Raw genomic sequence first — 19,488 nt, forward strand, 5'->3', positions numbered from 1 at the left:
CACCACCACTCCTAGCAAGTGCTTTTTCTATAAGCAATTGCTTTGTAACTATTCCCTGTTACAATTAACAGTCAACTGAAGTCACTGTTCATGTATTTCCTAAATCTATTATAAAACTAAACTCAGGAGGAATTTATCATAAAGTATTTCTAAATAGCATTAAATGTGACTGGTTCGAGAAGACATATTGGGCAGAGAGATAGCTTAGCAGTTAAGAGCACTGACTGCTCTTACAGCAGTCCCAAGATCATTCCCAGAACCCACATGGAGGCTCACAAATAGACAAATATTGAAATAAGGTTGACTGTTGTAATATTAAGTGTATACTTTAAGTCACTGTGATTGCTTTTTTTGTCTAACAGTTAAACTTAGCATGTTTTTTTAAACGCTAGAAAAATGTGAGTCTTCATTATATGCATGTTGCTTAGAACTTAGAATAACCCATGGTTTTCTTTCAGTCTTCACTAGGTTCATCATCATCTTCATTCCAGTCAGTGGGTTCCTATGGACCTTTTGGCAGGATGCCAGCATACAGTCAGTTCAGTCCAAGCACATTGGTTGGACAGCAGTTTGGCGCTGTTGGTGTTGGTATGTGATGACATTTTTTTCCTTTTTTTTTTGTCTCAATTTTTTGACCATAAAGGTATAACAAAATCTTGCCAAAATGTTGTTTGATCTTTGTTATGTTTGTAAGTTGGGCATGGTGGTGCATTTTATAATCCTAGCACTTGGAAAAGGGAGGCAGGAGGATCAGAAGTTCAAGGTTATTCTCAGAAACAGCAAGTGTAAGGCTAGCCTAGAACACATGTGACATTGACTCAAAAAAAAAAACAAAAACCCCAGGGCTGGAGAGAGGGAGAGAGCAGAGGTTAAGACCACTGACTGTTCTTCCAGAGGTCCTGAGTTCAATTCCCAGCAACCACATGGTGGCTCACAGCCATCTATAATGAGATCTGGTGCCCTCTTCTGGCATGCAAGCATCCATGGAAGAAATGTTGTATACATAATAAATAAATAAATCTTTTAAAAAAACTCTTATACTCTTTAATGTATGAAGTAGTAAATGTATTAAAATGCATTTAAGGAGCTGGAAAGATGGCTTAGTAGTTAAGACTACTTAACTGCTCTTCATGTAAGACCCTGGTTCAATATCCAGCACTCACACTATCTCTAGCTCCAGTTCTGGGTGACTCGGTGCTCTCTTCTGGCCTCCTGGAGTCTTGCACATACACATGCACATACTCTCGGGCACATACACATTTAATAAATAAGCATTTAACCCGCCAAACATTAGCTCAGAGCAACACAGTCCACAGTTTAAAACATTTAATCTAGCACAAAACACACTTCTCATGAAATGAAGAATCTCATGTGTGAATACAGATGACATTTGCAAACATGGTGGGGTGTGAAAACCTGAAGAATTTTTTTAAAAACAAACAAATTGCTGGCCTGATTGCACAGCACATGGGGGCTGTTTGCTCCTCTGATCACATAACTGACCGAGAGCTGCAGCTTGCTGCTGTCCAGCCTCATGGAAGAATATCTTATTTCATATGGCTAGCCTAGGAAACAATTTAAAGAATAATTTCAACTGAATAAACATAGTTTTCTATAACTATAGAGTTATTTTAGTCAGCCCGTCCTGAATTTGGTGCTATCTTTACTATTACTATTCCTTCATAATAGTTTTATTTGCCTTTCAATCCGCTACTTTACATTATTGAATTTCATTTTATAATGAGAACTTCTAAAAAATAGTGGAGAAGATCAGCAGTTCAATACAATTGAGTAAGGGTTTGGAACCTACCTGCAAGGGTTCCAGCTGGCAGCTCCCATCTTTCCCCTCTGGTAATTTGATTACATGGCATCTCACTGACTCTGCCTTCTTTCTCCCAGCATTCAGTTTAGCTTTCCCCTCCTACTTCTATTCTGCTAAGCCACTGGCCGAAACAGCTTCTGATATGGGAGTCCCCTATGTGTGCTGTGATTACCATTAATAAATAAACTGCTTTGGACCTATAGCAAGGCAGAATTTAGGTAGGCAAGGAAAGCTAGGCTGAATGCTGGGAGGAAGAAGGGCAGAGTCAGAGAGAAGCCATGAAGCCTGCAGGAGACAGTCGCTAGGAACATTAGCCAGTATGTCACGTGGCCATACACAGATTAATAAAAATGGGTTAAATTAAGATGTAAGAGTTTAGCCAATAAGAAGTTAGAGCTAATGGGCAAAACAGTGATTTAATTGATACAGTTTCTGTGTGATTATTTTGGGGCTAAGGTAGCCGAGCAGCAGGGAACCAACAAGCGGCTCTCTTCTCCTACAAGGTTCTTTATTTATTAACCAATAAAAACAACACATATACAGGGGAATTTCCCACACCATTTCCCCTTTTCTGTTTAAATAAAAAGGAAGGCTTTAACTTTAACATAGTAAAATTACATATAAAAAACAGGTATAACTAAGGAAAACAATAATTATAACTACCTATTGTTCAACTGCATCAAAAACAATCATAAGGATTCCTGCTTAAGTAAATAGGAAGTGTATCATAAGCAACTCCCAAAACTCTAGAATTGACAGAGACATCTCCCTGCCTGGATAGTCACCCAAAGTTCTTTTGTAACATTCAGGCATCCATCTTCAGCCTACAGGCTCACAGTATCTGGCAGACTTTTCCATGAAGCAGAAAATTATTTTATTATTATTATTATTATTATTGATTTTATTGAGTTATTATTTTATTGAGTTGTTGTTAATTATTATTGATTTTATTGAGCTATACAGTTTTGTCGGCTCCGCTCCTTCCTCTCCCCTCCCCTTCAACCCTCTCCCATGGTCCCCATGCTCCCAGTTTATTCGGGAGATCTTGTCTTTTTCTGCTTCCCATGCAGATTAGATCCATGTATTTCTCTCTTAAGGTCCTCATTGTTGTCTAGGTTCTCTGGGATTGTGATTTGTAGGCTGGTTTTTTGCTATTGTTGTTGTTGTTTTGTTTGTTTTTTCTTTATGTTTAAAAACTGCTTATGCGTTCGAGGCCAGCCTGGTCTACAAGAGCTAGTTCCAGGACAGGCACCAAAGCTACAGAGAAACCCTATCTCGAAAAACGAAAAAAAAAAAAAAAAGCTTATGAGGGGCTGGAGAGATGGCTCAGAAGGTAAGAGCTGAGTGCTCTTCCTGAGTTCCTGAGTTCAATTCCCAGCAACCACATGGTGGCTCACAACCATCTGTAATGAGATCTAGTGCCCTCTTCTTGCCTGCAGGCATACATGGAGGCTGAACACTGTGTACATAGCAAATAAATAAATCTTTTTTAAAAAACGCTTATGAGTGAGTACATATGATAATTGTCTTTCTGGGAATGGGTTACCTCACTCAATATGATGTTTTCTAGCTCCATCCATTTGCCCCAAAATTTCAAGAAGTCATTTTTTTTTTCTGTTGTGTAGTGCTCCATTGTGTAAATGTACCACATTTTCCTTATCCATTCTTTGGTCGAGGGGCATTGAGGTTGTTTCTAGGTTCTGGCTATGACAAACAATGCTGCTATGAACATAGTTGAGCACATGTCCTTGTGGTATGATTGAGCATTTTTTATATATATACCCAAAAGTGGTATTACTGGGTCTTGAGGAAGGTTGTTTCCTAATTTTCTGAGAAACCGCCACATTGATATCCAAAGGGGCTATACCAGCTTGCGCTCCCACCAGCAATGGAGGAGTGTTTCTTTACCCCATAACCTCTCCAGCATAAGTTGTCATCAGTGTTTTTGATCTTGGCTATTCTTACAAGTATGAGATGGAATCTCAGAGTTTTGATTTGCATTTCTCTGATGACTAAGGATATTGAGCATTTCCTTATGTGTCTTTCAGCCATTTTAGATTCCTCTGTTGGGAGTTCTCTGGTTAGGTCTGTACTCTAATTTTTTTTTATTGGATTATTTGTTCTTTTGATGACCAATTTCTTGAATTATTTGTATATTTTGGATATCAGACCTTTGTCTGATGTGGGGTGGTGAAAATCTTTTCTCATTCTGTAGGCTGTCATTATGTCTTGTTGACCGTGTCCTTTGCTTTACAGAAGCTTTTCAGTTTCAGGAGGTCCCATTTATTAATTGTTTCTCTCAGTGTCTGTGCTACCAGGGTTATATTTAGGAAGTGGTCTCCTGTGCCAGTGTGTTCAAGTGTACTTCCCACTTTCTTTTCTGTGAGGTTCAGTGTGGCTGGCTTTATGTTGAGATCTTGATCCATTTGGACTTAAGATATGCATGGTGATAGATATGGATCTGTTTTCATTCTTCTACACGTTGATATCCAGTTAAGCCAGCACCTTTTGTTAAATATGCTTTTTTTTTATTTGATATTTTTTGCTTCTTTGTCAAAAATCTTTGTGTTCGAAGGTTTGTGGATTAATATCCGGGTCTTTGGTTCGGTTCCATTAGTCCTCCTGTCTGTTTTTATGCCAATACCAGGCTGTTTTCAGTACTGTAGCTCTGTAGTAGATTTTGAAGTCAGGGATTGTGATGCCTCCAGAAGTTCTTTTATTGTACAGGATTGTTTGGGCTATCTTGTGTTTTTTGCTTTTCTATGTGAAGTTGAGTACCATTCTTTTGAGGACTGAAGAATTTTGCTAGGATTTTTGATGGGCGGTGCATTGAATCTGTAGATTACTTTTGGTAAGATTGCCATTTTTACTATGTTAATTCTACCTACCCAAGAGCATGGGAGATCTTTCCACTTTCTGGTGTCATCTTCAATTTCTTTCCTCAAAGATTTAAAGTTCTTGCCATACAAGTCTTCCACTTGTTTGGTTAGAGTTACTCTCAGATATTTTATGCTATTTGTGGTTATTATAAAGGGCGATGTTTCTTTGATTTCTTTCTCAGTCCATTTATCATCTGTGTAAAGGAGTTAATCTTGTATCCAAAGCAGGAAATTTCAAAGACAGTTCCACCTATATTGGCAGTTTGTCAGTCACTTTCTTCTTTGTCCTGCAGAATGTCTGGCAGACTCTTTCGTGAAGCAGGAACCCCGAATGATTGTTTCACTTTTAGGCAAGCTCAGCATCATTTCTCTGTGGGTCCTGCATGTCCATTTCATACAGCATAACATCAGGCAGTCCAGACAAGAATAGTTTCTTGCTCAAATGGCTAACAAACTCTATAAGGAGCTACTTTGATGCCCATCATCCTCTTGAAGTAATTGGTTCTGCCAGGAGCATATGTGTCCCATTGTCATGAAAAGTCCTAAGTTCTTAAGACATTTTAAATGCCATATTCTGAAAAAAATAAAAAATAAAAAAATGCCATATTCTGTAGTCTTTGATAGGTTTGAAGAATAACTATCCATCTGAAATATACCTCTGTACATCTAGAAAATCTAACTCACAAGACTACAAGCTTGACTATTATAGATTACTATCTATTAACCTGTACTTCTTAATTGTACATTACATTTTTAAATGAGCTGCACAAACACAATACCTTAATCAAGAGCAGAAATATACATTGACCTTAAATTTGTATCAACAAACCAAGATCCATACCAATGCAAATCTCTATAGCATATCTCCCTTTAAATGGTAACAAACATTTTTTAAATATTTATTTATTTATTATGTATACAATATTCTGTCTGTGTGTATGCCTGCAGACCAGAAGAGGGCACCAGACCCCATTACAGATGGTTGTGAGCCACCATGTGGTTGCTGGGAATTGAACTCAGGACCTTTGGAAGAGCAGGCAATGCTCTTACCCTCTGAGCCACCTCTCCAGCCCGGTAACAAACATTTTTAAACAATATTTGGGTGTAGTGTGGAGCAGCAGGCCGCTTCCTGCCACCCGGCTCCCGCACCTGCTAGCTTTACCTGAAATAATTACACGGAAACTGTATTCTTTGAAACATGAATGGCCCATTAGTTTCAGCCTTTTGCTGGTTAACTCTCACATCTAGATTAACCCATTTCTATTAATCTGTGTAGCACCACGAGGTGGTGTCTTACCGGAAAGGATCTTAACCTGCATCTATCTTGAAGAGGAGAGCTATAGCGTCTGCGACTCACTTCCCTTCTTCCCAGCATTCTGTTCGGTTTACTCCACCTATCTAAATTCTGCCCTATCAGGCCAAGCAGTTTTGTTTATTAATTAACCAATGAAAGCAACAGATAGAAAGAAGACACTCCCACATCAATTTGGGAATTTGGGCATAGTTTTCAACAAACTGCTTCCTGCTTTTTGTTGGACGAAGCAATTTTTTAGGGGTGTTCATGGTGACCTGCTGGGGGGGGGGTCTTGGTCCATCAAACCACATTAGTCTAGAATTAATCCACAAGTTCTCATCTTTGGAAACAAAAGCAGAACCACTTTTCCAAAGCAGCATATCCTTAGACTCAAATTCTGAAGTCCATAAGGATCTGAGTTCAGATCCCCATTACTTACATAAAAGTTGAGCACGGCTATTGAGATGGGTAGAGAGGCCAGGGCCAGAGATGAATGAATCTCTGAAGCACAGTGGCCAGCCAATCTAGATGAATGGTGAGCTCCAGGATCAGGGAGAGACCCTGTCTCAAAAAAGATGAGGCACAATTAAGGAATATACCCATTGTTGACCTTTGGCCTCAATGCACACTTGTATACACATGTACAAGTGTCTTATACACACACATACATACTAAAAACAAAAGCAAAACAAAGCAAGCTAGGAGTGGTAAGCACCCACCTTTGATCCCAGCAGGCCGATTTCTGAATTCAAAGTCAGTCTAGTCTACAAAGCCAGTTCCCAGACAGCCAGAGCAACACAGAGGAACCTTGTTCCCAAAAAAAAAATACAAATGTCCCAAAAACATGTGAAAGGGTGCTTTGCTCTTGCTTACGATAAAGTAATGATACCAAGCAAGAGTTTTGGGATGCAGCTCAGTTGATAGAGTGCTTACATAGCATGCAAGAGTCCCTTAGTTTGATGCTAACACCACAGTTAACTGGATGTGGAGGCCATACTTCTGTTCCCAGCACTGAGGTGGAGGCAGATGGTCTAAATACATGAGATTGATTTATTTTTAAATTTATTTATTTATATATTGTGTTTGTATGTGTGCGCGCACGCCTGCCTGACTGCCTACATGAGCACATTTATGCAGGAGCCCGTGGCATCATGACAAGTATATGCTCTGGGACTGTTGGTGCAGGGAACCTAGGACCTCTGCATGAGCCATATGTGCTCTTAACTGCACTGCTCAACTATATCTCTAACCCGGAGGCAGATGTGAAATGTTTGAGGCTAGCTTTGAATAAATGAGACCCTGCCTCCAAAAATAAAAAATCACACTGAGATACCCTTTTACACTGAAAATATAATATACTAGGTAAGCACTGTCTTTGTAAGCTGATGCTGAAATCATCTTTGCAAGATTGTTTATACAGAAATGAAAATTATTGCCCCTAATTTGTAGATCCTTAAAAAAATTAAGATATTGCAGATAAGTAAAGTATCAAAACAGTATGTCTATATTGTTATTAAAGAGTGGACAATAGGCATGTATTGCTAGGGCAGAAAAGGGAGTTCTAGAAATGTGAGTATTAAAAACTAACCAGCAGTCCTGCCTTTACAAGGTTCAGCCTTACAGCCTCATACTTTTAGGACAAGCACTATATAATTAAGCTACATTCCCAGTCTCTAACTGCCCATTTTAAATAATTGTACAGCAGAGGTTAAAATAAAGAACATGGGCATAATTAGATCCCCTCCTCCCATTGTTTACCCCAGGTGATGATTTCAACAGGAATAATTTAAGATAGGTTTGCTGGTATGTCATGGTGTGCTGAAGTTCAATACTCTTATGTGCAGAATGGCAGAATATTGACTCAATGGACAGATGCTTGCATGTTAACCACCTGACATGGGTGCTGGGAACTGAATTCAGGTCTTCTACAAGAATACTGTGTACTTCTAACTGCTGAGCCATCTCTCCAGTACCCTGTATAGATTAATTTTTAATTACTAAGAATGGAACAAAAGGCACCAAGACAATGAAAAAGAACTATCATACATACTAATAACACGTAAAGGTCATATCTTCATAATGATACAGGGGTCAGTTAATTCAAATGTGAATCAACATGGTGGCACACACCTTTGATCCCAGTGCCTGGAAGGCAAAGGCAGACGAATACCTGTCTATTGTGTGATATTTTACTCTTTTGGCTTTTGTGGGGTACCAGCCACGCTGCTCCCAAGTAAATCACACACACGGAGGCTTATTGTTATTTATGAAAGCCCGGCCTTAGCTTGGCTTGTTTCTTGCCAGCTTTTTTTTTTTTAATATTTTATTTATTTGTTATGTATACAATATTCTGTCTGTGTGTATGCCTGCAGGCCAGAAGAGGGCACCAGACCTCTTTACAGATGGTTGTGAGCCACCATGTGGTTGCCAGGAATTGAACTCAGGACCTTTGGAAGAGCAGGCAATGCTCTTAATCACTGAGCCATCTCTCCAGCCCTTGCCAGCTTTTCTTAAATTATCCCAACTACCTTTTTGCCTCTGGGCTTTTATCTTTCTCTATTTCTGTATACCTTTCCTTCCCTCTTACTCCTTGACTGACTGGGCGATTGGCCCCTGATGTCCTCCTCTCCTTGTTCTCTTGCTCCTCTTCCTCATTTCTCCTAATTATACTCTGTCTGCCAGCCCCGCCTATCCTTGCTCCTGCCTTGCTATTGGCTCTTTATTAGAATCGTCAGTGTTTTAGACAGGCACAATAACACAGCTTCACAGAGTTAAACAAATGCAACGTAAACAAAAGTCACACACACCTGAAAATAATATTCCCCAACACCTGTCTGTGAAAGAGTCTACTGTAGCTGCATAAACGAATGCAGACAGATTGTAAAAATATATATAGTTTTAATGTAGAAATAGACTTAGAGAACCACTGTTCCCGCGGAGACCAGGAAAGTAGAAGAGACAGCTTGGAGCACGCTGGCCAAATTTATAGGCAGACATTAGCCCGAGGCGAACACGCCCCCTAAGGGGCGGGACTTATCCCTACATCTCCCCTTTTTGTCTAAATAAGACAGAACTAAACCAAATACAACTACATACAATAACAACAAATAATAAATATAACAAACAATATTGAGAACAAAAGCTTTGCTAAACATTCTATCTCAAGGAGTCCAAATAATGTAAAGAGTAACTACAATTATATAATCTTCAACTCCGTCAAAGATCTGAGAAGGGAATAAACACTACTCAACAAACGAGATATATCCAAAATGTGCAACAGTTGACAGAGACAACTGACTACCTGGGCAATCACCCAAAGTCTCGTTTGCAATGTTGAGTCAACCAATTTTGGCTAAGGCCTAACATAACTGACATACCATTATTAAAGGCAAGGAACTTTTCAAAACTATCTTACCCTGTCTTGGCAGGATATGACAGTCCTGTTTTATCCATTGATGCACGCTCTGTATCTGTGTCAGTGGTTGAGGTATGGGCATTTCTTTGCCCAAAGGCCAGTTCTGCCAAATAGAAAGGCTCCAGGTGGAGTGTCTTTGGTGCTCAACATTCTCTCGGGAATAGAGCGGTGTTGCCAGGAGCAATTGTGTCTCACTATCACGAAACTCTGAGTTAGATTAAAGGCCATTTTCTACAGCTCTTTGAAGAGGTTGAAGATTATCTATCTATACTGAGTATAATCTCTATATATCTAAAGAACCTGATTAGTCTGATTATAAATGACAAACTTAAATGACTATTTAGCTATATAATTCTCAATATCTATCTAATTTAAAGACTAAGACAATAAACAACTGTGTAACAAATGAGGATAATTACCTCCAAATATAAACACTGTACAAATATACATTGCAATATGGTAAATATATATCAATACACAAACATTATATAAGTATCTTAATCAGAGGTAGAAATGTACATTGCAATATGGTAAATATATACAATATATATATCAATACAATATATGTCAATACATAAAAATGTTTTAAACAGACATAGAAACATGCATGCATATAATAGTCAATATAATTTAACTTTGTTTCAATATACAAGAATTGATACCAATATATTTGTCTAAAAGCAGTAACTCACAATTATAAATCTATTATCCCATCATTCCCTCTTTTTTTTTTTTTCAAAATGATCCCTGAGCTTATAAAATTCCTTCCCCAACCTCCCAACCCCTAAATGATGTCCCTAAACCCAGGGGTAAACTTTACTGGGAGAGGGGACATCGTCCTCTAGAATTACTTCCAGCTGTCATGGGGGCGACGTTCTTTCTGGGGGATCCTGTGAAAGTAAAATGATGGTTAAATTTCAAGATCAATGTCTTTTAAAATTGCAAATAGTCTCTGAGTATTTTGTGCAGGTCTGGCCAGAATGTTGTACAAGATATGCACCATTTCAGCTAACCAAGTTGGGATCGTCTTGTGCAGCTGGTATCCAAAACAGGTCTTGTAGTAGCACTATCAGTATCATGACGTCATATCAACCAGGTAGAGTTGTTGTTGTGGGGCCCCATCTTCTTCCTGGAAACTTCCAATGTCACTTCAGGAAAAACTCATTGTTCATTGTGAAAAACTTAAACATTAATCATATAGATATATATATACATACATATATATATATTCAATAAAAGGCATGATAGATATATTCAATGAAAAGTATGATAGATATGAAGAAAAGCAAAGATGTTTTCTAAACTCATATTTCTTTCTGTCCCATATCGTGGCTCTTGACATGAGACAGAAACTCCAGAAACTCTGGGTTTTTCTCTTACTAACAGGCTTGGAATTGGAGAGGGACTGAGCCAGAGTCCAACTTCAAAACCAGCTCTATATATTTATAAAGAAATGTTTAATAAGACATATAAATAAAAATTAATACTTACAAAATGTGTCCATCCATCAGTAATTAAATATTCAGGGTCCCTCAATTTCTTTGAAGATGAGTATTTTCCTGTGGAGATAAGAAAAGAACCCTGCCTCCAACCTATCTGTATTTCTTACCATCAGTATGTTCGCCATCCTTATGAAAGAATTGTTATTTATCTTTTCCAAGTGGCTTCTCTTCTTCAAACCGAACCTTTATTAATTTTGATGGTATCCACAATTTTTCCTCACCTGTGGAGATAAGAGCAAAACCCCTTCCCCAACGTAGCACATATCCAGGCTTCCATTGTGAGGTCAGCACATCCTTGAAATAAACTGGTTGATTTAGTTCAGTAGACTTTTCCATTATCCAATGTCTTTCTGCAGCCGTTGTTCCCTTCTCATTAGCGTTGAGAAAATTCAAGGTTAACAAAGCATTATGTAGCCTATTTCTGGGGGTGTTTTCCACCCCTTTCTGTTTGTTCAACATATCTTTTATAGTTGGATTTGATCTTTCTATGACTGCTTGACCTGTAGGGTTGTATAGTATACCTGTAACATGCTTGATATTGTAATAATCAAAAAACCATTTCATTTTCCTAGAAACATAAGCAGGACCATTGTCCGTTTTTATTTGTGTAGGTATACCCATGATAGCCATGACTTCTAATAAATGAGTGATTACTGAATCAGCTTTTTCTGAACTTAAAGCAGTTGCCTACTGAAAGCCTGAATAAGTGTCAATGGTGTGATGAACGTATTTTAATTTGCCAAATTCTGCAAAGTGGAACACATCCATCTGCCAGATTTCATTCCTGATCATTATTGCTTGTAACAGTAGGCATGGGGCTTCCTAATTGTCCTGATGAGGCACGTTCTCTGTAGAAACTGGATATGACTGAACCATGTTTGCCATGGGGGGCCTGTGAGGCCCCCCTCTCACGTTTCCCGACTGTATCAGGTTGCCTTGTCTATCTCTTGTAGACCTGCATTCATTCGTCCAATGTCTGCCTTTTCCATATCTTCTACATAAACTTGAAGGCTGAGTCCTCCTATTTCTGTTATTTCTAGAAGATGCATTATTATTATTATTTCTGAAAGATGCATTATTATTATTATTTCTCAAAATCCGTTGTCTACAATTCCTTTTCATATGACCCATTTTGCCACAATTAAAACATTTGGTATTCTGGTGTCTCCTTTTACCATTGGAAATTGCTTCTTCTACCCATGCTTCAGTGCCATAATCAAATGTATCAACATTGAGTGTATGCAAGACCCATTCTTCCAAAGGCGCTGATCTGAGCTTTAAAGGCCCAAAGTCCTTTTGCATTCCACATTTGCATTTTCATAAGCCAAAGACTCAATCATTATACGTCTTGCTTCTGGGTCAGATATCCCTATTTGTACAGCCTTAGTTAATCTTTGTAAAAAGTCACTAAAGGGTTCTCTCTGATCCTGTTTAACTCTGACAAATGATTCCATTCTCTGTCCTGGGTCTTGTACCCTGCCCCAAGCCCTTAAGGCTGCTGTAGTACACATGGAGAGTGTGTTTTCATCCAAATTAGCTTGTTTCTGAGGGTCGGAAAAGAGCCCTTCACCTAGAATTTTATCTAGGGAAATGTCAATTCCCTTTGCTTTTTCCTGCTGTTCTAAGAGTCTAGCCTCTTGCCTGAATAAGCATTGCCATTTCAATTGCGGTCCACTCTTAAGTACTGCAGAGCTCAGCTGGAGCCAGTCCGAGGGGGTTGCTCTGCTTGTCGTGGCCCAAGATCTTAGCATCTCTTTAACAAAAGAGGCTTGCATCCCAAAAGTCATGACAGCCTGTTTTATTTCCTTGAGATCATTCATACGGACAGGCTCCCATGTATCCTCCTTGATGACCCTAGGGTTTCTGGAACCAACCACCTTCTCTGTTGTTATTACTGGAAAGGCAGGTAGAGTTGTAGGTAGAGCTTTGTGGAAATTGTCCCGGAGAGATTTACCCACAGATGTAGTTAAAATTTGCCTTTCTACCCTTTGCTCTTCTTCATCAGAATTTAGAAATTCCTCAATCTTTTCAATTCTATTCACCATTGCCTTCTGCAATGTCTGAATCTCCTGTCCAGAATTATGTTCCAAAGCCTTCATTGAGGATTCTAAAGTATGAAGTTTGTCCGTTAGAGATAACATCTCATCTTTGGACATAATTTTTATGGCATAAACCGTGCCTTCTTGTATTGACAATCTTTCCGTCAATCTGTCATAAGCTTTAGACAAAATCCGATTGTCACATTCAGCAGTTTTGATTCTCTCAGTTAATGTTTCATTTCCTACAGAAAGGGACTGAATCTTATTGTCCAAATCAGCTGTTCCCTCTTCCATAGTAATGAATTTCTCCTTAATATCAGCCACTAATGTTTCAATTCCTACAGAGAGGGACTGAACCTTACAATCCAGATCAGCTGTTCCCTCTTCCATAGTAATGAATTTCTCCTTAACATCAGCCTGGAGAACTTCAAACTGATTCTTGAGAAGATTGTTATCAGCCTGGAGAACTTCAAACTGATTCTCGAGAAGATTGTTATCAGTCTGGAGAACTCCAAACTGATTCTTGAGAAGATTGTTATCAGCCTGGAGAACTCCAAACTGATTCTTGAGAAGATTGTTATCATTCTCAATTGTTTTTAAGCGTTCAATCTCTGCCTTAAGAATCCTGGAATCGTCTTGTAAAGACTTTATCGTATTTCTATTATCAAACCATTTGGTGCCAATGAAAACTACGAATCCCAGAAGGATCCATAGATGTGGGGTGATAGACACCTCTTGTAAAATCTCCCACATGGTACAATTAAAAAAACTGTTAAATTCTTGAACAGTAATGTGTTCAGACATTTTATTTATAAAAGAAAAATTTTTTACCTGCAATGATTGGTTCCTGCCAGTTGTTGGTCTCTGTGTTTTGGAGCCTGTCCTAGAACTAGCTCTTGTAGACCAGGCTGGCCTCGAATTCACAGAGATCCGCCTGTCTCTGCCTCCCAAGTGCTGGGATTAAAGGCGTGCACTACCACGGCCTGGGAGGCCTCAAACTCACAGAGATCTGCCTGCCTCTGCTTCCCAAGTGCTGGTATCAAAAGCGTGTGCCACCACTGCCCGGCCAAGTCACTTTGTATCAGACCAAATCTGCCTCTGTGGCAGCTTTTGTTGCAAAACCGCAGGTACTTGAGCTTCTGCTAATTCAGGCAGTGGGGTTCCGCTGCAAAACTTAGCCAAGGCAGGCAGAATGGGCCTGTGTGGCCGAGTATGTCTTGGACTCGGCACTGGGGCTGGAGTCACAAACTGAAAAACAGCACCCAGGAGGGTGCTGTGTTAGCTAGCGGGCTACCCGCTTGAGTCGGGGGCAAAATAGCCCGACGTTGGATGCCAAAATGTAGCGGCGTAAACGAATGCAGACAGATTGTAAAAATATATATAGTTTTAATGTAGAAATAGACTTACAGAACCACCGTTCCTGGGGAGACCAGGAAAGTAGAAGAGACAGCTCGGAGCGTGCTCGCCAAATTTATAGGCAGACATTAGCCCGAGGCGAACACGCCCCCTAAGGGGCGGGACTTATCCCTACAGTCTAGCTTGGTCTACATAGTGATTTCTAGGACAGCCTGTGCTACACAGTGAGACCCTGTCTCAAATGAATGAATGAGTGAATGAATGAATGAATAAGTGAGTAAATAAGTTAAGTAAATGCACACACTCGTGTGCGCACATACACACACACAAAATCCTAACACTTCCAGAATGTTGATTATCCGCAAGTAGAAATTGATTCTTCAGTGATCCTAATCAGGGGCCACAGACAAATCATATTTGGTATCTTCTCAAGCCACAAAAAGTGAATTTGAAATTAATAAAGATAATTTGAAAAAATACAAAATTTGAAATGGTGCAAACTGATTGATTTGTAACAGTTCAAAGATAAATCACAAAGACCGCCTGCAGAACACATTTGCTGACACCTTATATGAACAGAGTATTAAAGTATGTAACACTGCTTTAATAGTGCCAATAACACCACATACTTAGGGCTGAAAAGATGGCTCAGTGGTTAAGAGCACTAGCTGTTTATCCAGTGTTACCAAGTTCGATTTCCAGGACCACATGGCAGCTCACAATTGTCTGTAACTCTAGTTCCAGAGGATCCAATACCCTCACACAGATACACTTGTAGGCAAAACACCAATGTGCATGAAATAAAATAATTTTAACACCACATACTCGGAAACAAAGGCTCCCTTAAAACTTCTGTGGTAGCTTTTTTCAAGGGAGAAGGGCCAAATTGCCCACATTCTCCGAGGGATATTTGGCAATGAAGAGCTTTTAAAAGGGCTGTATTGGCATGTGGTGGGTAGAGTCGGGGTGCTGGGACAACTCCTGATAACAAAGTATTGTCTGACCCAGAAGGTGACAACTTTTGAAGCTGAAGCAGCCTTGCTCTGCAGAGAGAACCACGAGCTGCTGAGAGACTAAAGGTCCACAGGAGCGCCTATGGGTGGAGTTAGAACCTTATAGAAGCAGCTCTTCTGCTTTGAGTCACAGGTTAAACATTCACGTCAAAGTCCCATCAGTCTTTTTAAAACAGAAGTTTGAGGTTTATATCACCCAACTTCAAGACTTACAAAGATACCATAATTAGAGCTGTGAATTATTGGCATAAGGCTAGACAAATATGGGCAAGTGAAAGACAGAAGTAGATCCACCCAAATACTGATTTTTTTTTCCCATAAAGATTCTTGTATAGCTCAGTGGAAAGAAAACCACCATTTTAAAAGACACCATTTTAAAAAATAGTGTTGTAACAGCTGAAAATCTCCATAAATAATGCAAACCTTGATTGGCCCTTTTTAGGCCTTGAATAAAAAGTGATTTGGAGGCCGTCATGGTTCATGCCTATTAATTACCCTGTGTACTGGGTGGTTTTATGTGTCAAATTGACACCAGCTAGAGTAATCAGAGGAAGGAGCTGCAGCTGAGGAAATAAATGCCTTTTCAAGATCCAGCTCTAAGGCATTTTCTGAATTAGTGAGCAATGGGGGAGGGTCCAGCCCATGGTGGGTGGTGCCATCCCTGGGCTTCTGGTCCAGCTCACAACTGTCCATAACTGCAAGATATACATTAGATAGATAGATGGAGGGATGGATGGATGGATACATACAGATGTGAATCAGTAGCAGAACTGGGTCACGATGAGAAGAGTAGAAGGTACAGAATTTGCTACAATTGAATTGACACTCCAGCAGGCAGCAAGCAAGGGGATAAGAGTACACACCCTCGGGGTAGCTTATGTTTGTCTGGCCTCAGAACAAAAGCAGGATCTTTAAAAATGCTTGCTGTGTTCCCAGAGTGTATGGGGGTGATGTTCCATCTCTTCCAGAGCTGACCAGAGTGGAAGCCTCCCTGGAATGTGCCTTGGAGGGGGGTGAGAGCACTCCATGTGGAGACACTACTGCATTCTGGTGGCCCATTTTAAGGGTTTGGAAGAGTAGAACTCATCAGATCAGGAGGAGTCTGGGGAGCAGCAAAGTGTCTTAAACACCATGGCTGAAGTAGTTAGAAATAGTTGAAAGAACTGGAGTGCCCCCTCGAAATGAGCAGATTGCATTTTAAGAGCGATTTACAGATTACACAGGTTCAAATTTGCAAAGTGATGTGAGAAGAGGGACAGGTAATGAGGGCTTTATAAACTGAGGTAATAGTTGGGGGACATTGGGAACCATTAGAAGGTTCTCAAATACTATAGCAGTGTAAATATATTAAGAGCTTATTCTGACTACCATCATAGAGGTATACAAATGAGAGGTGAGGTAGGGATTGTTGAAATACAGGGACAACCTTCCTGGATAGAATATTAAAAGAGTGCCATATATAAAGCCTCAACCACTCATCTTAGAGAAGATTCGTGGAACAAGTATGGCAGAGAACTGGGTCCTTTCTAGTCATTTTGTTACTCATAATTCTCACTCTTTTGTAGCTGCTTTGGGCAAAAGGCAACACCATAGTTCTTCAGAGTAGAAAGCGTTACAGACCAAGTCTGTGTCTACTGCCATTAATGGTGGAAAGCTCTAGCAGAAGAATCTGTGATTTACCTTAAGAAATAATTGAAATTAATGTCAGTGTCTACGGTATTGTTTCTGCTGTTCACTATCTGATTGTGTCTCTATTTTTGCAACATGTTTTTTTATAAGTATGGGTTGTATATCCAGACAATCGGTAAAATGATGATTTCTTTTGTTTGCTTGTTTTAATCTTTTCAAGCTGGAAACTCCTTGACATCCTTTGGAACAGAAACATCAAATAGCAGTACCTTATCCCAGAGCAGCGCGGTTGGTTCTGCCTTCACACAAGATACAAGATCTGTAAAACCACAGCTAGCCCAAGGTAAGCTGTTCTGCCTATCAAGTACTTGGATTCTAAACTTCCCTAGCAGTTTTTGCTTTGTTCTGATGGTTTATGAGCAGTATGTATCATTGGTGCTTGGCTCTTTAAATTCTGTTTTCAAAACAGAACTTTTGCTCCTTTATCTTAGGCTAATTCAGTATATTCTTGCCTTCACCTTCTGAGTGCTGGGGTTACAGGTGTGTGCCAACATAACTCACTAGTTTGGAAGTTTTTTTTCCTGGTTACTCTATTGCAATAAAGTTTTGCTTAATGGCTTCTACTATTTATTTGTACTTTTTAAACTTTCTACATATTGGAATTGAAATAACAAGCATTCTGTGTTTAATTAACATTTGTTTTCAAAGTTTATCAGATTCGTCCTAGACTCACAACTGAATGTTGAACTATGCTAGGTGAATTTGAAAACCCATCCAGAGAAATGTACTGTGGATGTGCATGCTATTGAGTCTCTCCTAAGACCATACAGATACGGGACCTTCGGTCTCTGGATCACCACAAAGACCCATTTTGTAGTGCTTCTGAAAATATAGGCCATAAGCGAGATCTGGAATATTAGAAGCCCTGGAACCTGGAGATTAACATTTTAGTAAACTGAAGGGATCCTGTTGTCATTTTTGAAAAAATTCTGTTCTTCGAGATAGTCTTATAATCTTTAATCACACAGTCCTGTGTCTGCTGTGTCCACTGCTGCAGTCAGTGTGATGGGTTGTTGCTTTACTTTTTCAGTAGTGCAGTGTAGATTTCACTTCACAAAGGTTGAACAGTCACAGGGCAAAGCTGGTAAAGATCAAATCGTGCCAGTACTAATAAGCATAATCCTGTATGTTTTGTTCTTCAAGGCACAAGCCTTAAAGTAATTGTAGCCAGCATTGCTTGTGCTGGCTAACATAGTGAGTATGGAGTTGGCTCCAGTGAAGAGGACTTAATTAGAATTAGTCTTGCTAAGGACCTGAGATGAGTTCCCAGTACCCTCATGGGACAGCTTAGACCTGACCATGACTCCAGCGGGATCTAAGCTGATAACCTCTAACTTCCTTGGGAACTGAAAGATACCCCACACTCAAGCATAATTAAACAGAAAATTTTAAATATATAGATGTGTATTAAATTTTAAAGATTTTTCTGTAAATGACTTGGAAATAGAAGCATAAAGAATAAAACAAAACTATAATCTTGCTACCCACAAGTGGCGATATTTACATTTTGTTATGTTTTTTCAGACTTTTTAAAACTAATATAAATGTATTTTTATCTTTGTTTTGCTATATTTTATGTTAGAGCTCTTACTGAAAAATAATAAGCCTTAATTTCCTTAATTATAAAATGAGACTTTGGGACTGAACAGATGGCTCAGAGGTTAAGAGCACTGGTTGCTCTTCCAGAGGTTTTGAGTTCAGTTCCCAGCAACCACATGATGACTCACAACTGTCAGTAATAAGATCTGGTGCCCTCTTCTGGTATGCCTGTATACATATAAAATAAATAAATTTTTTATTTAAAAAAAAAGTAAGAAAGAAAGAATGATAAATAAATAGGATTGGAGAGGTGGCTCAGGGTTTAAGAGCACTACTGCTTTTTCCAGAGGACCCAGGTTTGATTCTCAACATCCATGTGAAGGCTCATAATCATGTGTAACGCCAATCTCAGAAGATCCAACTTCCTCTTCATTGTGGAGACTGCGCATGCATGGTACACATGCAGGCAAAGCATCATATACATTAAAAAAAAACAAATTGTAAAAAATAGATGTTAAAATACACCTGGACATATAGCAGAACATACTTGAAAAATAACAAATTTACCTACTTGGTATAATAAAACTATAAGAGTAAATTTTTAGAGATGAATAAAACAGTATACAATGTTGGAAACAGCCCCACCATTAATACAAAATGTAATATCTGGTGGTATAGTTTAGTAGTAGAACACTCCCTAGCTGTGTGTTATGATCTGGGTTTGATCCTCTGCACAACAGGTATAGGGAAAGGAGTGGGATTACGTAGATGATTAAGATTTCTAGATTAAATTATAGTAGAAAAGGGCTGATTATTCCCATAAGGGTTGTTGGTGTCTGGTAGTTTAAGAAAAGTAAGATTGGATTCCTTACCTCGTACTGAAGACTTGAAAACAGAAGTATTTTTATTAAATTTTGATGTGAATATTTGTATAAATCCA

At 39.1% G+C, this 19,488-nt stretch overlaps 1 protein-coding gene across 6 annotated transcripts in view; it reads left to right on the top strand.

Moving 5' to 3' along the window:
• Window positions 1-19,488, top strand: part of Lsm14a (LSM14A mRNA processing body assembly factor) — a 54,601-nt gene that overhangs the window by 19,270 nt on the left and 15,843 nt on the right. For all 6 annotated transcript variants that reach the window (XM_075984597.1, XM_075984575.1, XM_075984583.1 and 3 more), the window contains exons 3-4: window positions 459-588; window positions 17,170-17,292. In XM_075984597.1, coding sequence (XP_075840712.1) covers window positions 459-588; window positions 17,170-17,292 — 253 coding nt within the window. The remainder of the gene's footprint in view (window positions 1-458; window positions 589-17,169; window positions 17,293-19,488) is intronic.

Source organism: Microtus pennsylvanicus, chromosome 1 (genome assembly GCF_037038515.1).
Source record: "Microtus pennsylvanicus isolate mMicPen1 chromosome 1, mMicPen1.hap1, whole genome shotgun sequence".
In the NCBI taxonomy this organism is placed as follows: Eukaryota; Metazoa; Chordata; class Mammalia; order Rodentia; family Cricetidae; genus Microtus; species Microtus pennsylvanicus.